This window comes from Trichechus manatus, unplaced genomic scaffold (genome assembly GCF_000243295.1).
Source record: "Trichechus manatus latirostris isolate Lorelei unplaced genomic scaffold, TriManLat1.0 scaffold00027, whole genome shotgun sequence".
Taxonomy (NCBI): Eukaryota; Metazoa; Chordata; class Mammalia; order Sirenia; family Trichechidae; genus Trichechus; species Trichechus manatus.
Genome location: NW_004443963.1, coordinates 845,013 through 864,194, shown reverse-complemented (window position 1 = coordinate 864,194; position 19,182 = coordinate 845,013). Strand labels below are relative to the sequence as shown.

Here is a 19,182-nt window from a genome sequence, read left to right as displayed (position 1 = left end):
TAGAGTGAATTTACTCTCTTCTTTTTTTCAAAAAAAGTAATTAGGTAAACTGAACACTATCTGCCCATTATAAAAGGAGCCGTTTTCACCCTCACACATATTGTAACCCTTCTGAAGAAGGTGCCATGGCCCAATTAGGGTCCAAGTCTTTGTAAAAATAAGCAAAGCTTACAAATTTTCATGAATTTTAAATTCAGTAATAAATAGCTAATACAATGGTTAACAGAAGAGTTAGATTGAAATACAAATTATTTAACAATCAGCATAATCTTGGCTGTTTTTTATGACTCAAGTAAAACCAGGTTTGAAGCACACGTGTAGAGAAACAAATATTCTGCATCCAATTCAGTTCACTAGATATTTATTGAGTGTCTACTGTGTGTATCTGTCAGGTACAGTTCTAAGTACTGTAGAACAAAAAAAAAGGATAAGACATGTTCTCTGCTCTCCTCCAGCTCTTAGTTTTAATAGGACTTAGAAAGAGAGATACAGAAGAATCTTCTAATGGATTAATACAAGCTGCTATAATTACTGGACAATGCAGGCTTTGCTGAGAGTGAAGACTAATGGTAAAGCAAGGGAAGGAGCTTTTGTTTTCAACTTATATGCTTTGATTAGAAGCTTAATAGATGTAGAAGAACATTGAATCAATCAGAAGAGAACTTCAACAATCTCCCACCATTGCCTATCTACATTAATGCCAATATAGTCTACCTTCTCTTCTAAATTCTCTTTTTCTAAAAAACATGGAGCTTTCCCAAAGGAGGCTGTCCATGCTTCTAGTCCAGGCAGGCAACTGGGATCCCAGCCCCCCACCTCAGCTACTCATGGATATTATCCCACCCCACCCTTACCATACTTCATCATCAATTATTTTCTGCTCCACTAGATCATTTCTGTTAGTTTACAAATATGCTCTTATTTCTCCCATATTAAAATTCAAAAAACATTTTCTCCTCCAGCTATTCTCCCCTCATTCCTCATCTTCCCTTTTTAGAAAAACTCCTTGAAAGAGTTGTCCGAAGTCATTGTCTTCAATTCCTCTGCTCCCATTCTCTCTTGGACCCACTCCAATCAGGTGTCCCCTCGGCTGTTCACCAAAACTGCTCTTAGGGTCATCAATGCCCTCCACATGGCTAAATGCAAAGGTCAATTTCAATCCTCACCTGATTGACCTATCATCAGCACTGGACACAGTTGATCACTCTCTCTTTCTTGACTACTTTATTTTCTTCCAAGGAACCACTCTCACTTGTTTTTCTGCATAATTCTCCAGCCACTTCTTATGTTTTGTCTCTTTTGCTGATTCCTTATTTCCCTGACATGCAAACCTAGAATGTCCAAAGACTCAGTTCTTAGAACTTTTATGTTTTCTATCTATACTCTGTAGGCAATCTCATCCAGTCTCTGGGCTTTAAATACCATACATATGCTTACAGTTCCCAAATTTCATATCCAGACTTATTTGACAACTCCTGAGACACATAATAGGCATCTTGAACTTAACAAGTCCAACTGAGTTCTCCCTAATAGGGTATATTCCTAAAGGCTTTCTTATCCCAAATAATGACAATCCTGTTCTTACAGTTGCTCAGGCAAAAAAACTTGAAGTCATTCTGGATGCCTTATTTCTTCTCCAATCTATGTCCGATTCAAGAGCCAGTGTGCCTGGCTTGGAATGTTGACTCTTCCATTTACTTGTTCCACTTTCTTAGCTGTATGATTTGGGCTTACTTAACCTCTTTGGGCTTCAGTTTCTTCATTTGTAAACTGAGAATTATAATAATAGTTTCTTCCTCATGAGGTTGTTCTGAAGATTATCATAAATGAATTTTCACAATATATCCCAGCTATTTTGATTATATTAATCCTCACAATAATTCCATGAATCCCTTCTGCTATATTAAGCATTGATGCTTTAGTCTGTCATTGGAATGATAGGACCATTTATACTGTGCAGCCCCTGTGGTCTCCATGAATTTCTGGCATCACATCATATGTATTTTGATTAACATGCAAAACTGATGCTCTAATGTTAACACATTATTGTTTTTTTAAAAAAAAGTTGCCATCAAGACAACTATGACTCATGGGGACCCAATGTGTGTCAGAGTAGAACTGTGCTCCATAAGATTTTCGATGACTCATTTTTTCCTTTTTTTTTTTTTTTTTTCCAAAAGTAGGTCATCAGACTTCTCTTCCGAGGTGCCTCTGGGTGAACTCTAACCTCCAGGTGAGCAGCCAACCATATTAACCATTTGCATCACCCAGAGACTCCATTACTATAATAGTATTACTAATATTAGCTAAAATGGAAATCATATATAACAACCACACTAATATCTGTATTATACTTTCATATACGTAATTATCTTATTTGATCATTAGATCAGCTCGGTAAGATATGTTGTTGTTGTTGTTGTGTGCCATCGAGTTGATTCCGACTCATACTGACCCCATGTAACACAGTAAAACTGCCCCACAGGGTTTCCGAGGCCAAGGGAGGAGTCCTGGTGGCCCAGTGGTTTAGCGCTTAGCTGTTAACAGAATGGTTGACAGTTCAAACCCACCAACAGCTCCACAGAAGAAAGATGTGGCAATCTGCTTGCTTAAAGATTACAAAGAACAAATCTCTTTTGGAAGAAGTACAGCCAGAATTCTCCTTAGTAAGGAGGATGGAGAGACTTCATCTCATGTACTTTGGGTATGTTATCAGAAGGGATCAGTGTCTGTAAAAGAACGTCATCCTTGTTAAGGTGAGAGTCAGTGAAAAAGAGGAAGACCCTCAACGAGATGGATTGACCCAGTGACTGCAACAATGAGCTCAAACATAGCAATGATTGTAAGGATGGAACAGGACCCAGCAGTGTTTTGTTCTGCTATACATAGGGTCGCTAGGAGTCCAAAACACCTCAACGGCACAACGGCACCTAACAACAACAACCTTTACAAGAGCAGATCATCAGGTCTCTTCTCCCACGAGCAGCTGGTAGATTCGAACCACTTACCTTTCAGTTAGTAGCCAAGTGTTTAACCATTGCACTACCAGGTTTCCTCAGTGAGATGTAGGAAGTCTAATGCTCCCATTTTATGCAAAGTATAACCGTGGTTCAGAAAGCAAGAGCAGATTGCCTAAGATCACCCAGCTAGTAGACAATAGAGACAGACGTGAAGCCTTTCTCCTGCTGTCTAGGTCTCTCCTGGTTCCCTATCACATGTGTTTCCCAGCACTCCAGGCTCTGTCCTTCAATTATCTTCCTGAATCACTTTGTCATCTGCATCTGGTACTTTGTGACTCTTGCCCAGCCACCATGCACTTGAGAGTTTTGAAGGGAATAGGCTCTGGAGTCAGAGTCTGAATGTGCTAGCTTCGAGACTTTGGCTAAGTTACTTGACCACTCTAAGCTGCAATATCGCTGTCTCCAAAATGGGGCTAATAATAACAGCTATCTCATAGGCTTGTTTAAAGATTAAATAAAATGAGGCTTGCAAATTATTTAGCGCAGTACCTGGTACATAAAAAAAGCTTTATATTAATAAATGGTAAGCACTATTATTATTGCTATTAATAAATTTATGTTACCATTCATAAGCTTAGCATTTCTCCATACACATGCAGATGCTTTAAATGAATAGTCATAAATAAAGACTGATATTTTTCAGCACTATAGGGATTCAGATCTCCTACCTAGAGGAGCTTAATTGAAGACAGCCTTAGCTGCTGGGCTCTGAATCCACCACGACTGTGGCATGGAGACCACACACTACTCACAGGCTGCTCCCAGCCAAGGACTGAGAGCAGCAGGGGTATAAGGCAGGCCCGTTCCTGCAAGACACAGGACTCCTCTGATGGGAGACCTTGGCTCGAGAACTCCCCAAGGATCTTGTGGAAACTTCCTAATACTGCAGTGCAATCTAAGACTCTTCCTACCCAAACTTTCTTCCCTCCCTCTTTCCTCCACTGAGAGCAAACTTGACTAAATGCTTTACAGCCTCCTCCAGCTCCTTCCCCAATTTCCTTCAATAAATCTCGTGGGTATCTAATCCAGAGTCTGGTGGCACAAATGGTTAAGCACTTGACTACTAACTGAAAGGTTGTTGGTTCAAACCCACCCAGATACCTTAGAAGAAAGGCCTAGTGACCTGCTTCTGAAAGGTCATAGCCTGAAAACATTATGGAACACAGTTCTACTCTGACACACACGGGGTTGCTGTGAGTTGGTGTTTTTGGTATTGGTGTCTAATCCAGTCTTGGTGTCTGCCTCTTAGAGGACCTGAACCAACACAAGTACCCTCTGTGAGCAAGATATTATCCTAGATGTCCTGAGAATTTCCAGAGGGAGGAGTAGTATGGAAGGTGGGAAGGGAGGGAAAAGTAGTGACCAAGGGGAAGACATCTCCAGAGGAAGGAGGTCTGGGTTCCCAGAATAGCAGAAGTAGCAGGACCTATAGCTGCATGGCCTCAGGCCACCCCTTATAGCCTTGCCCCGGGAGGGCAGGATGTTGGGGGATGTGGGGTCATGGGCACTGGGTCTCTGGCCTCTGCAAGTTTCCCCTACCCAAAGTGGCAGATGAGTCACCAGACTTCATAGGACCAGGAACAACAGTGGATCAAAAACCTTCTGAATTGATTGTGAGTCCTTCATACAACCTGGGGGACGCACTAATATCAACTAAAATTTAATTCTTACCAGTCTGGAGCCTCCGTGTAAATTTTATTTGTTTTAAAACAGTAAAATAACGGTACTTTTCTTACATGGCCAAACTCAGAGAAGATTCAGAACCACCTCACTCCATAAGGTGGAACAAACCAGGCTTCCCCGCAGTCAGATAGCCCAGGTTTGATCACCAACTCTGCCACTTATGTACCAACTGCGTGGCTTTGGGTTAATAACTTGGCCTCCCTGAATCTCACATTTCCTCATACGTAAAATGAACATAATATTTATCTCACAGAACTGTTGTAAAGATTAAATGAGCTTACACTACTATAGAAAAGGTAAAATATTATCACCAATAAATGAGCAGGCATTGATTAAATGTCAGGGCCTACACCACCCCTGGTGGCACAGTGGTCAACAGCTCAGTTGCTAAACAAAAGGTTGGCAGTTCGAATCCACCAGCTGCTCCTTGGAAACCCTATGGGGCAGTACTCCTCTGTCCTATAGGGTCGCTGTGAGAAAGAATCAACTCAACAGCAACAGATACAAGACAGCATCTCTGTTGTTTTCTTAGCATTTTGTACATTCCTTTATTAGAGTACTTATCACACCAAATAAAAATTACTTGTTTTCATTAGCAGAGTAGATGTTGAATAAACATATGTTGATTTGAGTACATGAATGCATGAAGGTCTCCCCAATAGATTGTGAGCATTTTGAGGGTAGGACTCATTTCTTATTCACCTTTATTCCAGTTTGGGTGTCTCGTCTAGCACCTAGTGCACAGTAAGGACACAACAAATCATTGAACTGGATGGAACTGGTGGGTCAATTCCAGACATCACTCCCTACTTGGAGAACTTAGAATTCTCACTTCCTATATGGGAGACCTGGGTTCAGTGCCTGGCCAGTGCACCTCATGCGCAGCCATCGCCTGTTTGTCAGTGGAGGCTTGCATGTTGCTATGATACTAAACATGTTTCAGCAGAACTTCCTGACTAAGTCAGACTAGGAGGAAAGGCCTGGCGATCTACTTCTGAAAGTCAGTCAGTGAAAACCCTATGGATCACAACAGTCCAATCCACAACCAATCATGGGGATGGTGCACGATCTGGCAGCACTTCATTCCATTGTGCGTGGGGTCACTATGAGTCAGGGGTCGATTGAAAGCAGCTAACAACAACGACAAGGATCTATTTATCCCTGCCCAGAGGTTTTGTTTTCTGTTTTTTTATAAAGGGAAGGGGAGCTATTTAAGAATAAGGGAGAAAAAAGAACTCCTTTCCTAAGAAATGAAGGACTTTAAATATCTGTAGTAGCTGTTTGTTCCATCCTGTTTTTCTTAGATGCTTGCCTGAAGTCTTTTAGATCAAAAAATCTACATTCTTTGCAGGGTGACATCTGTCATGGTTTTAACAGATATCAGTAGCAGCAGTCCGTGGGCTGCTGGTCCTTCACAGGCTATGAAGGTAAACATCCCTTGTCCACGTACGCAATTGCCCTGTAAACATCCGAGCCCCAGAGTTCTATTGCTTAAGGTACGCTAACGAGCCTTTAGTTGCTTTCTGAACTATTTACTTATGGTTCAAATGTTCCCAGTAACTGTGAAGAAAGTTTTGTTTTTCAGATGAGAGAGTCAGCATTTGAAGCACAAAGTGAGCAGAACTTGCAGATAATTTTATGAGTTTTTAAAAATTATTACTCATTTACTTGCTTACTTATGGTAAGGGTTATGGATTGAATTGTGTTATAGATTGAATTGTATCCCCAAAAAATGTATGTCAACTTGGCTAGGCCATGATTCCCAGTATTGTGTGATTGTCCACCATTTTGTCATCTGATGTGATTTTCCTATGAGTTGTAAACCCTACCTCTATGATGTTAATGAGATGAGATTAGCAGCAGCTATGTTAAGGCAGGACTTAATCCAAAAGATTAGGTTGTGCCTTAAATCAATCTCTTTTGAGATATAAAAGACAGAAGTGAGCAGAGAGATATGAGGACCTCATACCACCAAGAAACAAGAACCAAGAGAATAGAGAGTCCTTTGGACCCAGGGTCCCTTGCTCTGAGAAGCTCCTCGACGGGGGAAGACTGATGACAAAGACCTTCCTCCAGAGCTGACAGAGCGAGAAAGCCTTCCCCTGAATTCAGACTTCCAGTCTCTTAGACTGTGAGAGAATGAATTCCTCTTTGTTAAAGCCATCCACTTATGGTATTCCTGTTATAGCGGCGCTAGATAACTAAGAAAAACTGTGTCCCCTAAAAATACGTATTGAAGTCCTAACCCCTGTTCCTGTAAATATGACCCTGTTTGAAAACAAGATTTTTCTTTTGTTATATTAATGAGATCATACCACAGTAGGTGGGTCCTAAAACTAATCACTTCTAAGTGTTGTCTTATGAAAGAACAAAATAGACACAGAGACACATAGGGGGAAACAGATACTATGTGAGGATCTTCTACAAGCAAAGGGACAGCAAGAATTGCTAGCAGTCACCAAAAACTAGGAGAGAGACCCACAGAAAGAATCAACTTGGCCAAGACCATGACTCCAGAACTGTGAGAAGACAAATTTCTGTCTTTAAAGCCACCTACTTGTGGTATATCTATTACAGCAGCATTAGATGATTAAGACAGTAGTATTCTAATTTACCTCCTCAAAGAGTCACATTTACCTCAGGTTGTTTTTTGCATGATCATTGAGTTGCTTTTCTATTGGACGAAGGAAGGAAATTGAAGTACACTGACGAACTACACTCCAGATACTGTGTGAGGCTTTTTATGTATTACTAAATCTTTTAATCCTCAAAATAGTCTTGAGAAGTAACATTTATCCTCATTTTACAGCTCAAGGGAATGAGACAGATAATAGTTAAGAGACTTGCCCACAGGTCACCCAGCTGCAGTGGTGATGTCACAACCCAGATCTGATGTCAAGCCTGCTCCTACCAGACATCTCTCCCAACTTGGAGCGCTTAGAATTCTCCTCTGTCACAGGAACTAATCAGAAAGCACCTAGCAAATACCTAGAGCTTCACCTAAACAGACTTTTTTAAAAGGTTCTAGAGAAGCAATATTGAAGAGGGATTAAGAGAACATGCTCTGGAGTCAGACACTCTTGGGTTTGAATCCTGACTCTGGTATTTATTAGCTATGTGACTTTGAGCCAGTTACTTAACCTCTCTGAGCCTCAGTTTCTCTCACTTGTGAAAAAGAGGAATAGGACTACTGTGAGCATTAAATGAGATAAAGTTTACAAAGCACTTAGCACAATTGGTGTAGTGGTTAAGAGCTACAGCGGCTAACCAAAGGTCGACAATTCGAATCCACCAGGTGCTCCTTGGAAACTCTATGGGGCAGTTCTACTCTGTCCTATAGGGTCGCTATGAGTCGGAATCGACTTGATGGTAATGGGTTTTTTTTTTTTTTTTTTAGCACAGTTCCTGGTACTTGATAAATAATCAGTAACTGTTAAATTTTAAAGAAAGCAGGGTAGCCTTAAAATTGAACCCCCAAAGCTAGTTTGGGGCTTGAGATAGGATCTCATCAGTGTGCCTTGCAGTGAATCACATCCAAAAGGATCTCAAAAAATGCACCTGGTCAATTTCCACCCAGTCAATGCTCTCATAACACCTAGATTTGTGTAATTTTTTCAGTTACCATTTCTTTTCTCCAGTAGATTATAAACTGTATAAACCCAGGAACCAAGTATCCCTACCACCCAGCAGTTTCACAGTTTTTGAGATGTTAACCTGTGCTGTTTTGTTTTCCTCATGGTAATTTCACCGCTTTCTCTCCCCTCATCCAGGCAGAGAGTCAGTGCCAGTTGCTTCAGCAGAGAATGACAAGATGGAAAGCAGGAGAAAGAAAGACTTAGTCTCCATGGCTTTCTTTAATTCCAAAAGCCTAAGCCACAGGTGACAAACTGATAGTCCAAAGGCTGAATCTGGCCCATAGATAGGTTTTGTTTGTATGGTCTGATGCGTGTGTATGTTTTTGTATATATATTTATATGTACATATATATGGAAACCCTGGTGGTGCAGTGGTTAAGAGCTCAGCTGCTAACCGAAAGGTCACCAGTTCAAATCCACCAGCTGCTCCTTGGAAGCCCTCTGGGGCAGTTATACTCTGTCCTATAGGGCCGCTATGCATCAGAATCAAATCGATGGCAACAGGTTTATAAATATGTATAATTTAAATTCATTGCCAGAATTTAAAAATCAGAAGATTGCTCAAAAAAATAAAATCTTTGAGTTTCTGCCTTATTTTGAAAAATTTGAAGATCTGGCGTTATTGGGCCCACATTCTCTCATGGTTACAATTCCTCTCAAGTTTACTACAGTCCCCACCACTTCCCATTGTATCCCCAACACTGAGGTCAGTTGCCATTTAACATGACACTTGCACTGTTATTTTTCTTATAATTAAGAGGAAGGAAAATATGTTTTGTTCCCATGTCTCTATCAAAAGTAGAAAAATTAAAATTAGACTAAGTGCAAACATATGCAGTAGGCAAGCAGCATTTGTGGCTGGCCAATATCTTAACCCTTCTGGATATTATGAATACTGGATTACCAAAGTAGAGAAAACCACTTTTCCCAAGTTCTCTTTCAGCCATGATGCAGGCATGTGACCAAGAAATACTTGAATGAGATTTAGATACAGAAGGAAGCAACAAGAAGAGGATGCAGTATGCAGGGGAATTGTTTTAGTAAATGCAATGGTGGAGGAAGCTGGTTCCTCTGTAGCTGCTGTGGCAGAATTTCTGGCATCAAGTCATAATCATAATAAATACTTAGAGGCAGACAGTGGTGGTAGATGTGTTTTATCTAGAACAGTCTAGTGGTATGGTATAATGTTTTCTCTGATGCTTTTTTCCTGGATACAGAGCATTCAGATCTGGTTCTCTAGTCCTTCCTGAGAGTCTAAGAACTTCCTAACATGCTTTACTAAGTCTCATCCTTCTTAAACCAGCTATAGTGGATTCTGTTGATTGCAACTAAGAAGTTTAAATAATACAGCATATTTATTTGTGGAAGTGGAGACTATTTCTGTGTGTTAATGTGCAAAATGTCAAGTGTCAAAAAATACAATATGGTCTGCTCTCCTCTGTAGGTATTGAGGCTATGGCCCTTGCACCAAGCTTTAAGAAGAATTTAGAGGATTCGCTTATTGTCAAAATATTTGGGAGAAGTTGGGGAAAGAGAAAAAATAAACCTTAGATAATAAAATATACTGCCAGGCTAGGAGAAGAGAAGATGGGAGACGGTTAGAACAGAGAGGGCTGAGAAGACTGAGTGGTTCTATGTCTTGCTTCTTGGGCAGAACCCCTGAGGTGGGGAGTCCTTAAGAGAAAGTAGTCCTAGGAAGCAGGCTCTAAGGATGAAACTCTGGAATTTGACTGCTCACTAACTGGCTAGCAATGGTGACCTCATCACTGGTGGTAAATGAATAATGGTAATTTCTGTCACAGATACCAGCACAATGGCTAAGACTTCCACTTGTGGTGAACTGGGATGGGATATAGGTGCAAGGGGATGTACTGGCTCATGTAATATCCCTGAGGTTTAGGATGTATGGGAAAGACAGTAATTAATTTCTCTATGGAGCTGTGTATTGTTGAATGCCGTTGATGCTTTGAAAAGAGAAAATGGCAGGATCTGGGCAATCAATCACCAATTTAAAGGAAATTATAAGTCAGAAAGCCTCCTTGTCATCATTTAAAGAGTCCCTCATACCCTGCAGTTGGAGGGCAGATAGAACTGAAGATTAGGTGCAAAACTTAACAATAAAAATGGCAGAGTTCGCCCTTTGTATGTGGACTGGACTTAGTGACTTGCTTCCAAAGAATAGAGCACAGAAAGGGAGAAAAAGTACAATATGTTGGAGAAACCTAGCTTAACACTACCAAATGCTATTTAACCAAGCAATCAAATAATAATCTAGTAATAAGCCATGTTGCTAGCATGTACCCCCCTCATATTATGTGTTGAGAAAGACTCTTCGCCTCGGTAGTATTCTTCCAAAAAACCCATAGCCAAATGGAGGAACATTCTTCAAAACACCTGACCAGTATTCCTCAACACTGTCAAGGTCATGAAAAGCAAGGAAAGACTGGGAAACTGTGACAGCTCAGAGGAGACTAAGGAGACATGACAACTAAATGTAATGTGAAACCCTGGATAGGATCCTATTACAGAAAAAGAACATTAGTAGAAAAACTAGTGAAATTTTAATAGAGTAAGGAGTTTAATTAATAGTAATGTATCAGTGTTGGAGCCTTAGTCTTGACAAGTGCACCATGGTAACGTACAATGTTAACATTAGAAGAAATTGGCTAAGGAATATATAGGACATATCTTTGCAACTTTTCTGTAAATCTAAAATTATTCCAAAATCAAAAATTTATTTTTAAATATAGCAGAACTCCAGAGAAAGTGGAATTCTAAGACTAGGTAGGTCTTGTACACCAAAGCCAGAGTCCAGATAGGAATGGAACTTGAGGACTTGGATAAGAGGATATCTGAGACTTGGGGTAAATAAAAAGGTCTCTCCTATTTTTTTTCTTTCTTTCTTTTTTTTTTAAGGAGAGATATCAGAACTGTTATGACAGATTGTAAAGACAGGGATCTAAAGGCTTAAAGAAGGCTTAAAGAAGTGGACACACTAGAATGGATTTACTATATGACAAAGAACACTACAACCTCACACAAGGGAATACAGTAGTGATCCCCCCTCCCACCGCCTGTTCTTCCCCAAAAGAACCTATGGCCATTTATTTGTGGATCCATAGACAGAATAAAGGTGAATATTCCAATATTTTGAAGACTCTTGGATAAATGGGCAAGTTGATGCTGATATTCAGGGGCCTACCACACCATCATGGCCCCTGTGCTAGAGAGAGACTTATGGAGGTCAGGGAATAAGTGGAGTCCTGGCCCAGGTCAATCTCACAGTGGGTCCATGGACCCACCCAGTAGTCATTCCCTTTGTTCTCACATGTATAATTGGAATGGACATACCTAGCATCTGGCAAAAGATTTACATTGTTTCCTTGACTTGTAGAATAAGAGCTATTGTAGTATGAAAGGCCAAGTGGAAGTCCTTGAACTTGCCATCCTTGGCTATGATAATGAATCAAAGATAGTATTATATTACAGGAAGGAATGAGACAGATAGTTCCACCTTCAAAAACTTAAAGGATGCTAGGGTGGTACCCATTGCCATCAAATCAATTTCAATTCATACCAACCCTATAGGACAGAGTAGAACTGCCCCATATAGTTTCCAAGGCTGTAATCTTTACGGAAGCAGACTGCCACATCGTTCTCCTATGGAGCAGCTGGTGGGTTCAAACCACCAACCTTTCGGTTAGCAGCCGAGTGCTTAACCACTGTGCCACCAGGGCTAGTTCCCATTATATCTCCATTTAATTCACCAGTACGGTCCCCTACAAAAAAATTAATGGATCATGGTGAATGACAGTGGACTACCTCAAACTTAACTCAGGTACATGATGTCCTGCTCTTGATCTGGCGTATTCTTTCTATACCCATTAGAAAGGAGGATCAGAAGAAGTTTGCATTCATGTGAAATGAATGACAGTATATACTCATGGTTTTGTTCATTCTCATAATATAGTCTGATTTGCCAACATGGGATCCCACATAACATCGCCTCAGACCAAGCCACCCAATTTATGGCAAAGGAGGTACAGCAGTGAGCACATGGCTCTGTCACATACCTCACCTCTCAGGGCTGGCAGCCTGCCAGAGCTGGGAAAGCCTCTTAAAGATGCAGCTGAAGTACCAGCTTGGAGATGAATCTCTATGAGGATAGAATGTTATCCTTCAGGATGCAGTACATTCTATAAGCTAACAGCTGTTATATGCTGCTATGTCTCCAATAGGTAGAATACATGTATCTATGAGAAACAAGTGGGGGAAGTAGGAGTGGACCCACTCACCATCATTCCCGACTTGGGAAATATCCCATCTCTTCAACTTTAGGCTCTTCGGGTCTAGAAGTCCTGATTACCAAAGAAGGACGCTTCCATTAGGGAGCACAGTGGCAATCCCACTAAATATATGGCTATGACTGCTGTCCAGGTACTTTGGGCTCCTCATGCGAAGACCAAAAGAGAAGACAAGGAGTTACCATCAAGATAAGGGTAATTAACTGATCCTGCTCCTCAGGATGACTTAGGACTGTTGCTTCAAAATGGGAGAAGGTAGAAACGTTTGGCACTCAGATGATCCATTGGGGCATCTCCTAATACTGCCTTGCCCAGTTTTAACTGTAAATGGGCAAATACAGCAACTGTGACCTGATAAGTGTATAGTAACCAGGAGCTCAGAACCCTCAGGAATGAAGATCTGGATCAACCCACCACGCAGACCAGCAGAAGCGCTAGCTGAAAGTGAGGGGAATCAAGAATGGGTGGAGCAATGGTAGCTGGAATCTGTCCCACTAACTCTTCTCTTGAAGGTTCCTCAGGAATTATGACCACAGAATCTGGGAGAAGCTATACCTATATGGAGTGAACTTATTGTGACAAGCATGTAGATCTGAGTGGTGCAATGGGTGGGCTGTAGTAGACACTGAGGTGCACCCCCAGACACATTTTATTAGGCCAGCACACTCCCAGAGTTGCTGCGCATGTTGGCTGCTAATGGCTCACAGCTGCCCCCTTCTCAGGAGAAGTAGCCTCCGTTAGTTATATATCCCCATCCCCTACTAGGGTGGCTCATAGCCAATGCCTGCCTGATGCAGAGATATAAAAGGCTGCCCCCTTGCCTCAAAGGGGCAACTCAGTACCGTTGATGTCCCTGTAGATTCGGCACCCGTGGATTGCCTGAGAGCTCATCCTTGCTTGGCTCTTTCTCCTTCCCTATCCTGCTTTACTCCTTCACTTACGGATTTTTCAGGAAGAGTACCCCCTCAATACATCACATTCTGTTGTTGTTAGGTGCTGTCAAATTGGTTTCAACTCATAGAAACTCCTACAAAAAAAAAAAAAAATCCTTTGCCACCGAGTCCAACTCATAGCGACCATATAGGACAGAGTAAAACTGCCCCATAGGGTTTCAAAGGAGCAGCTGGTGGATTCAAACTGCCAACCTTCTGGTTAGCAGCCTGAGCTCTTAACCACTGTGCCACCAGGGCTCCTAGCAACTCTTATCTTACCCAAATCCCTTTCTCAGACTCTGCTTCTTAAGGAGCCCCACCTAAGACAGATATGGAGTAAAATACAGTGATAAAGTAAAGTAGTGATGAAAGATGGGAAAGTGGGATAGGAGGAGGCGGGAGGGTGAGCTTCATCTTGAAATAGGATAATCAGGAAAGTCCTCCCTGGAAAGATGAACTTTGAGAAGAAAATTGAGGAAAGTGAGGGAATGAGCTATTAGGTTATTTGAGAGAAAGGCATTCAGGCAATAGGAAGAGACTGAGATAGGAATGGGTCTGAGGTGTTCCCATAACAGGGAGGAGGCCATTGTGGCTGGGGCTGGGGGAGTGAGGCAGGGAAAGAGTGCCAGAGATGAAGTCAGAGAGACGTGTCAAGGTCCTGTAGATCATGGAGGCGTTGAAGGCCACTGCAAAGACACTGGCTTCAACTGTGAATGAGATGGGGAAGTTTTGAGCAGGGGAGAGACGTGATCTGACTCTGTTTTAACAGAATCACTTTGGCTGCAAGAGTGGGGGCCAAGTTGCCAAGTTCATGCAGACAGTATGTAAACAATGGCACAGCAATTGGAACTCAGGCTTGCCTGGTCTCAGAGCCCCACCCTAATCTACCCATCTTTGTGGAGATAGCAGGAAGTGCACATCTGGCACATGCATTCGATACACTGCTGGATGCTGAAGACAAACACAGTGCAGGTTTCATCTCTTTAAGAGAAAGATGTAAATACTTGTAAGTTTACGAGACCAGACTCACCCCTCAGCCTGCTTTGGGGAAGTCTTCAGTATAACTGATTAGGAGAAAGACCCATATTTGCAATAAAGCTCAGAGGTTGCCGGCTGCATTGCAGCCCAAGTAACGCTCTAAATCTAAATAAGTGGTTAAATTTCAAGAAAGCGAATGGGAAGAGGAAAGACAATTGGTCAGTAAGATAGCATAGTGTAATCATTAAGAATGATGGACACAGAATGTCTGCTTTGAAACCCAGCTCTGCCACTTACAAGTGGTGTGACCTTGGGCAAGTTACTTAACCTCTCTGTGCCTTAATTCCCGTATCTGTAAAGTTGTGATTATAATAGTACCAACCTTGTGGGGCTGTTATGAGATTTAAAGGAGTTTACAGTGCCTGAAACATAATAAAGTATCATTATTATTATATTACACATAAGCGATTAGAGGACACACACATTGTCATTAAACTGAACAAATCTACATGTCAATTTCTGGACAATGATTTCAAAATTTAATGCTTTCTATGCCCTCTGCTCCACTACTGGACTGTGAGTACATCTTTTTTTCTACACTTCTGAAATATTAATGTACCTTTACCTGATTAATTGTTCAGTTGCTTTTTATCAATGGCTGTTCTCCAAGAAGGCTAATGCCTGACTCTAATCAGTCTCATATGCCAGTTCTCAGAAGCTTCCCTATGCATTTGCCACTCCCCTGACCGGGAAGAAAGAACACCCGATGATTAAAAAGCATCTAAAGAATTCCATTTACATGATGATTTCAGTTTCAAACGTTAGACATCAATGATTTACACTGCCTGCTAAGTGAGAAAGTAGCAAGCACTCTAACTTCTGAATCCTTTTGTCCCTCACAAAACAGAAGACAGTTCTTGGTGGTTTTTTTGTTTCTTTGTTTAACATTGGATTCTGTCAACTGCTTTTATGTGAAAATCAACAAGGTGAGGGAATGGCTTCAAAAAGACTTATCTGGGCAAGGTGCTTAATATGCATTGATCTTATTTAATCCTTGTCTGAGGAAATGTGTCATTATCTCCATCATACACTTGAGATTGATAATTCTCCTATTACTATCACCAACTGAGGGCAGCTGGGAGAGCCTCAGTTACGGAACTCTGCTCAAAGATGATTAGAGCTAAGGATCAACATGGGTGGCTGGTCAAGTCATGTCTTTTTTCCTTCCTCTGCCAATGATTTCTCTCTAGCATTTATTTGTTGTTCTTGTGTGCTGCTGAGTCGATTCTGACTTATAGTGACTCTATAGGACAGGGTAGAACTGCCCCATAGGATTTCCAAGGCCGTAATCTTTATGGACAATGAATAAGGAAGACCAAAGAAGAACTGACACCTTCGAATTGTGGTGTTGGTGAAGAATATTGAATATACCATGGACTGCCAGAAGAAAGAACAAATCTGTCTTAGAAGAAGCACAACCAGAATGCTCCTTAGAAGCAAGAATGGCAAGATTACATCTCACATAATTTGGACACGTTATCAGAAGAGATCAGTCCCTGGAGAAGAACATCATGCTTGGTAAAGTAGAGGGTTAGCAAAAAAGAGGAGGACCCTCAACGAGATGGATTGACACAGTGGCTGCAAAAACGGGCTCAAGAATAACAACGATTGTGAAGATGGCGCAGGGCCGGGCATTGTTTTGTTCTGTTACACATAGGGTCACTATGAGTCGGAACCGACTCGATGGCACCTAACAACAGCAACAACAGATCACCTAGTCTTTTCCCCCATGTTGCTGCTAGGTGGGTTCAAACAGCCAAACATTTTGTTAGCGGCTGAGCTCTTAATCATTGTGCCAGTAGGGCTCTTTAACATTTATTTAGTGAGTTCTATATCTCAAACACTGTGTTAGCCATTTCTCTATTGCTCAGTGATGTAATTCTGAGGAAACTGTTCAAAGGTTCCAAGACACACAGTTCAGTTTTTAACTTGGAAATTACTAATTTTTCTTATATCCCAAAGCAAACCAATCCTTTGATAAATGAAACGATCTTCAAGCAGATAGTCCATTCAAACGCAGCAAAATCAGCTTTTAGGATAGGTCTCCTATTGGAAAAAGCAGTTAAATTTCAAAAAAATTAAACTTATGTTTTGAAAAGTCAAATAAGGCAGTTTGGTTATTACAATGACTATGGTCCAAAGTCATGGTTTTTATCCCTGACTTTGTCAAATTTCTTTGCCATCACTTGAATAAGCCAATTAAGTCATTGTGCTTTCTTTTTGAGTTTTTAATCAGATGAACACCACCATGATAAGACATTTCCTGGGGACTGCTCCACAGAAGGATGAATGCTCTTGGAAAAAAAAAATGTTACTATAATCATCTGTTTGGCCGGTTTAGTCCGCTACCACTGAGATAGGTTTTAATCTATCCATGGTAATTCATTGTAGGTCTGATTGAAGTCTTTTTGTTTTTAATTACAAAATTAATAATGCATCCATCCCAATTATTTTATTATGAAAGCTCATTGAAAGTGATGCAACAGAAAATTTACCACCACCAGGAGCATGTGTGTTATATACAAGAAGTGGAATGATCTCAGTTTGCCTAGAGATAGTCCTTTATCTGCAAAAGTTTTTAAATTTAAGAGATGACATAGAGGAAACATTAAAGGGGATGTGAGGTGGCTTTTTCACTCACCAGGATGAGAAATAATCATTCAAATGCATAAAAAACTTAGCAAGTGTATTTTTCACATTTATTTATGTCACAGAGACAAGGAGTCATTTTACCTTGTCCATAAAGACCATTTACTAATTCAGTCATAAAACCCAAGAAGGCATTTACTGTGTTTATAAACATTCACAAATAAAATGTCACATCAATTAATTCATATGGCAAATTCCTTCCAGTAATCACATATTTTACTTTAAAAGAAATATCTATTTTTCAGTTTGGACATAAACCTCACTCAATTCACTGATAGTATTTAACATTTTTCCACTGCAACCAGGTGAGATTTTTCTGCTTTAAAGAATACTGCTTTTTTTAGGTTACCTTCTTCAAGCAATTTTGTAATTATTCTGCTCTTTGAAAACCACACAATCAATACAGTTTTATATAACAAGCTAAAAATTTTGCAAATATTTAATTTTGATTTATAGTGAGCAATAGAGTGAAAACCCCTCAAATTATTTCAGTTCAAAGCCTGGCTATATTTGTCATTACTATTGAATTAACATGAAAGATTACCTCCCTAAATGTGTTCTAATCCGGTGCTAAGCACAATATATGCAATATTATCATCACCAGTGAATGCTAATCCTGCTCTCTAAGGGGAATATCTGTCCTGGTATTTTCCTAATTCAACTCTATACTTTTGAAGCATCTTCTTTTCCTCCAGGCATAGATTGTTGGATCTGGAAGGGGCTTGATCGGCCCCCTCCTCATCAAAATGTGGTTTTAAAAGCACGATACAAAATCTCACTAACAGCGGCAACGTGGAGCTACTCAGAAATAAACCTAAAGTTTTCATTCGAACTTTACCTTTGCAAAATCCCCAATGAATTTCCCACGGCGTTCTTCACTCCTTCCTTTCCAGGTTTCACGAATTTTTCTTTGAAGGTATCGAATGCTTTAAAAGGCATTTTGAACCGGGGCACCTTGGAGCTGTTAACAGTCAGTCTCAGAAACAGTCATCCTTTCTCTTTTCCAGCATGGGGACCACCCTGTTTGCCTTGCTGAACACCTTGAAATCAGTTCTCACGAAGGTAATGACTTAAAATCAAAAAGGAGATGAAATCCAGTCCAGATCTTTCAAGATGAGACACCCCCACCCCCCAAAAAAGGCCAAAGGGTATCTGGCAAGGAACTCAGCCCCTTGAACAAGCTGCAGGCTCAGCAGCAGTCTGTGGCTGCTGTCTCAGGCAGCCACTCTCAGACTGAGCACAGCCTCTCTCCCTCCCAGGGACTGCAGCTGGAGAAGCTAAAGTGGATTCCAGCCCACAACGAGTCCTGAGACCAGCATCAGCATCTGTGGCCTGTCTCCAGCCCCTCCTGCACTCTGATCACGGCCTCCTCCTGTCCTAGCGGAGCTGTGGCTCTCACTGAGTGAGCCTTTCCAAGGTGATGCTATAGTAACAGGCACAATACCTGCCCCGCAGCCACTTGGGCTTATTAATGGGCTCTCAGCCACAGCAGGCACCCGGAGTGAAGTTTATTAAACATTTACAAGTCCTCTACTTTCCTGAGTGCTGGCCCTACAGACAGGCTCTCAGCCCTGCAGAATGGCTTTATGCCTTTCATGCCCTCGTGGGAGTCATGAAACAATTTTTCAGCCAGACTGCTAGTAGAGTGTGGTCCCAGGCAGAACACTTGCACTTGAGTAGGCTAAATGCAAAACCCAGGCCACATACATCTAGAAGGGCATTCATTCGCTCTTTATCAACACAGCAAGATCTCTCAAGGTGTGATACGTAGGTGCCACTGGGACCAGAAAATAACTTACCCAGTTATGGAATGTGCTGACTTCTCTTCACTGACTCCTCGTTGTCCTTAGGATAAATCCAAGTTCTTTATCATGGCACACACTGCCCTGTGTACTAAAGAATTAAACCTTGTCCAAAACAA

General features: G+C 41.1%; 1 protein-coding gene across 4 annotated transcripts in view; it reads right to left on the bottom strand.

The window, feature by feature from the left end:
* Positions 1–18,491, bottom strand: part of SLC17A8 (solute carrier family 17 member 8) — a 56,625-nt gene extending 38,134 nt beyond the window's left edge. For 2 of the 4 annotated variants that reach the window (XM_023728929.1, XM_004373748.2), the window contains exon 1: positions 18,100–18,491. In XM_023728929.1, the coding sequence (XP_023584697.1) occupies positions 18,100–18,200 (101 nt within the window). In that variant the 5' untranslated portion in view covers positions 18,201–18,491. The remainder of the gene's footprint in view (positions 1–18,099) is intronic. The other 2 variants (XM_023728928.1, XM_023728930.1) reach the window with 1 other exon arrangement.
* Positions 18,492–19,182: the final 691 nt, after the last annotated feature.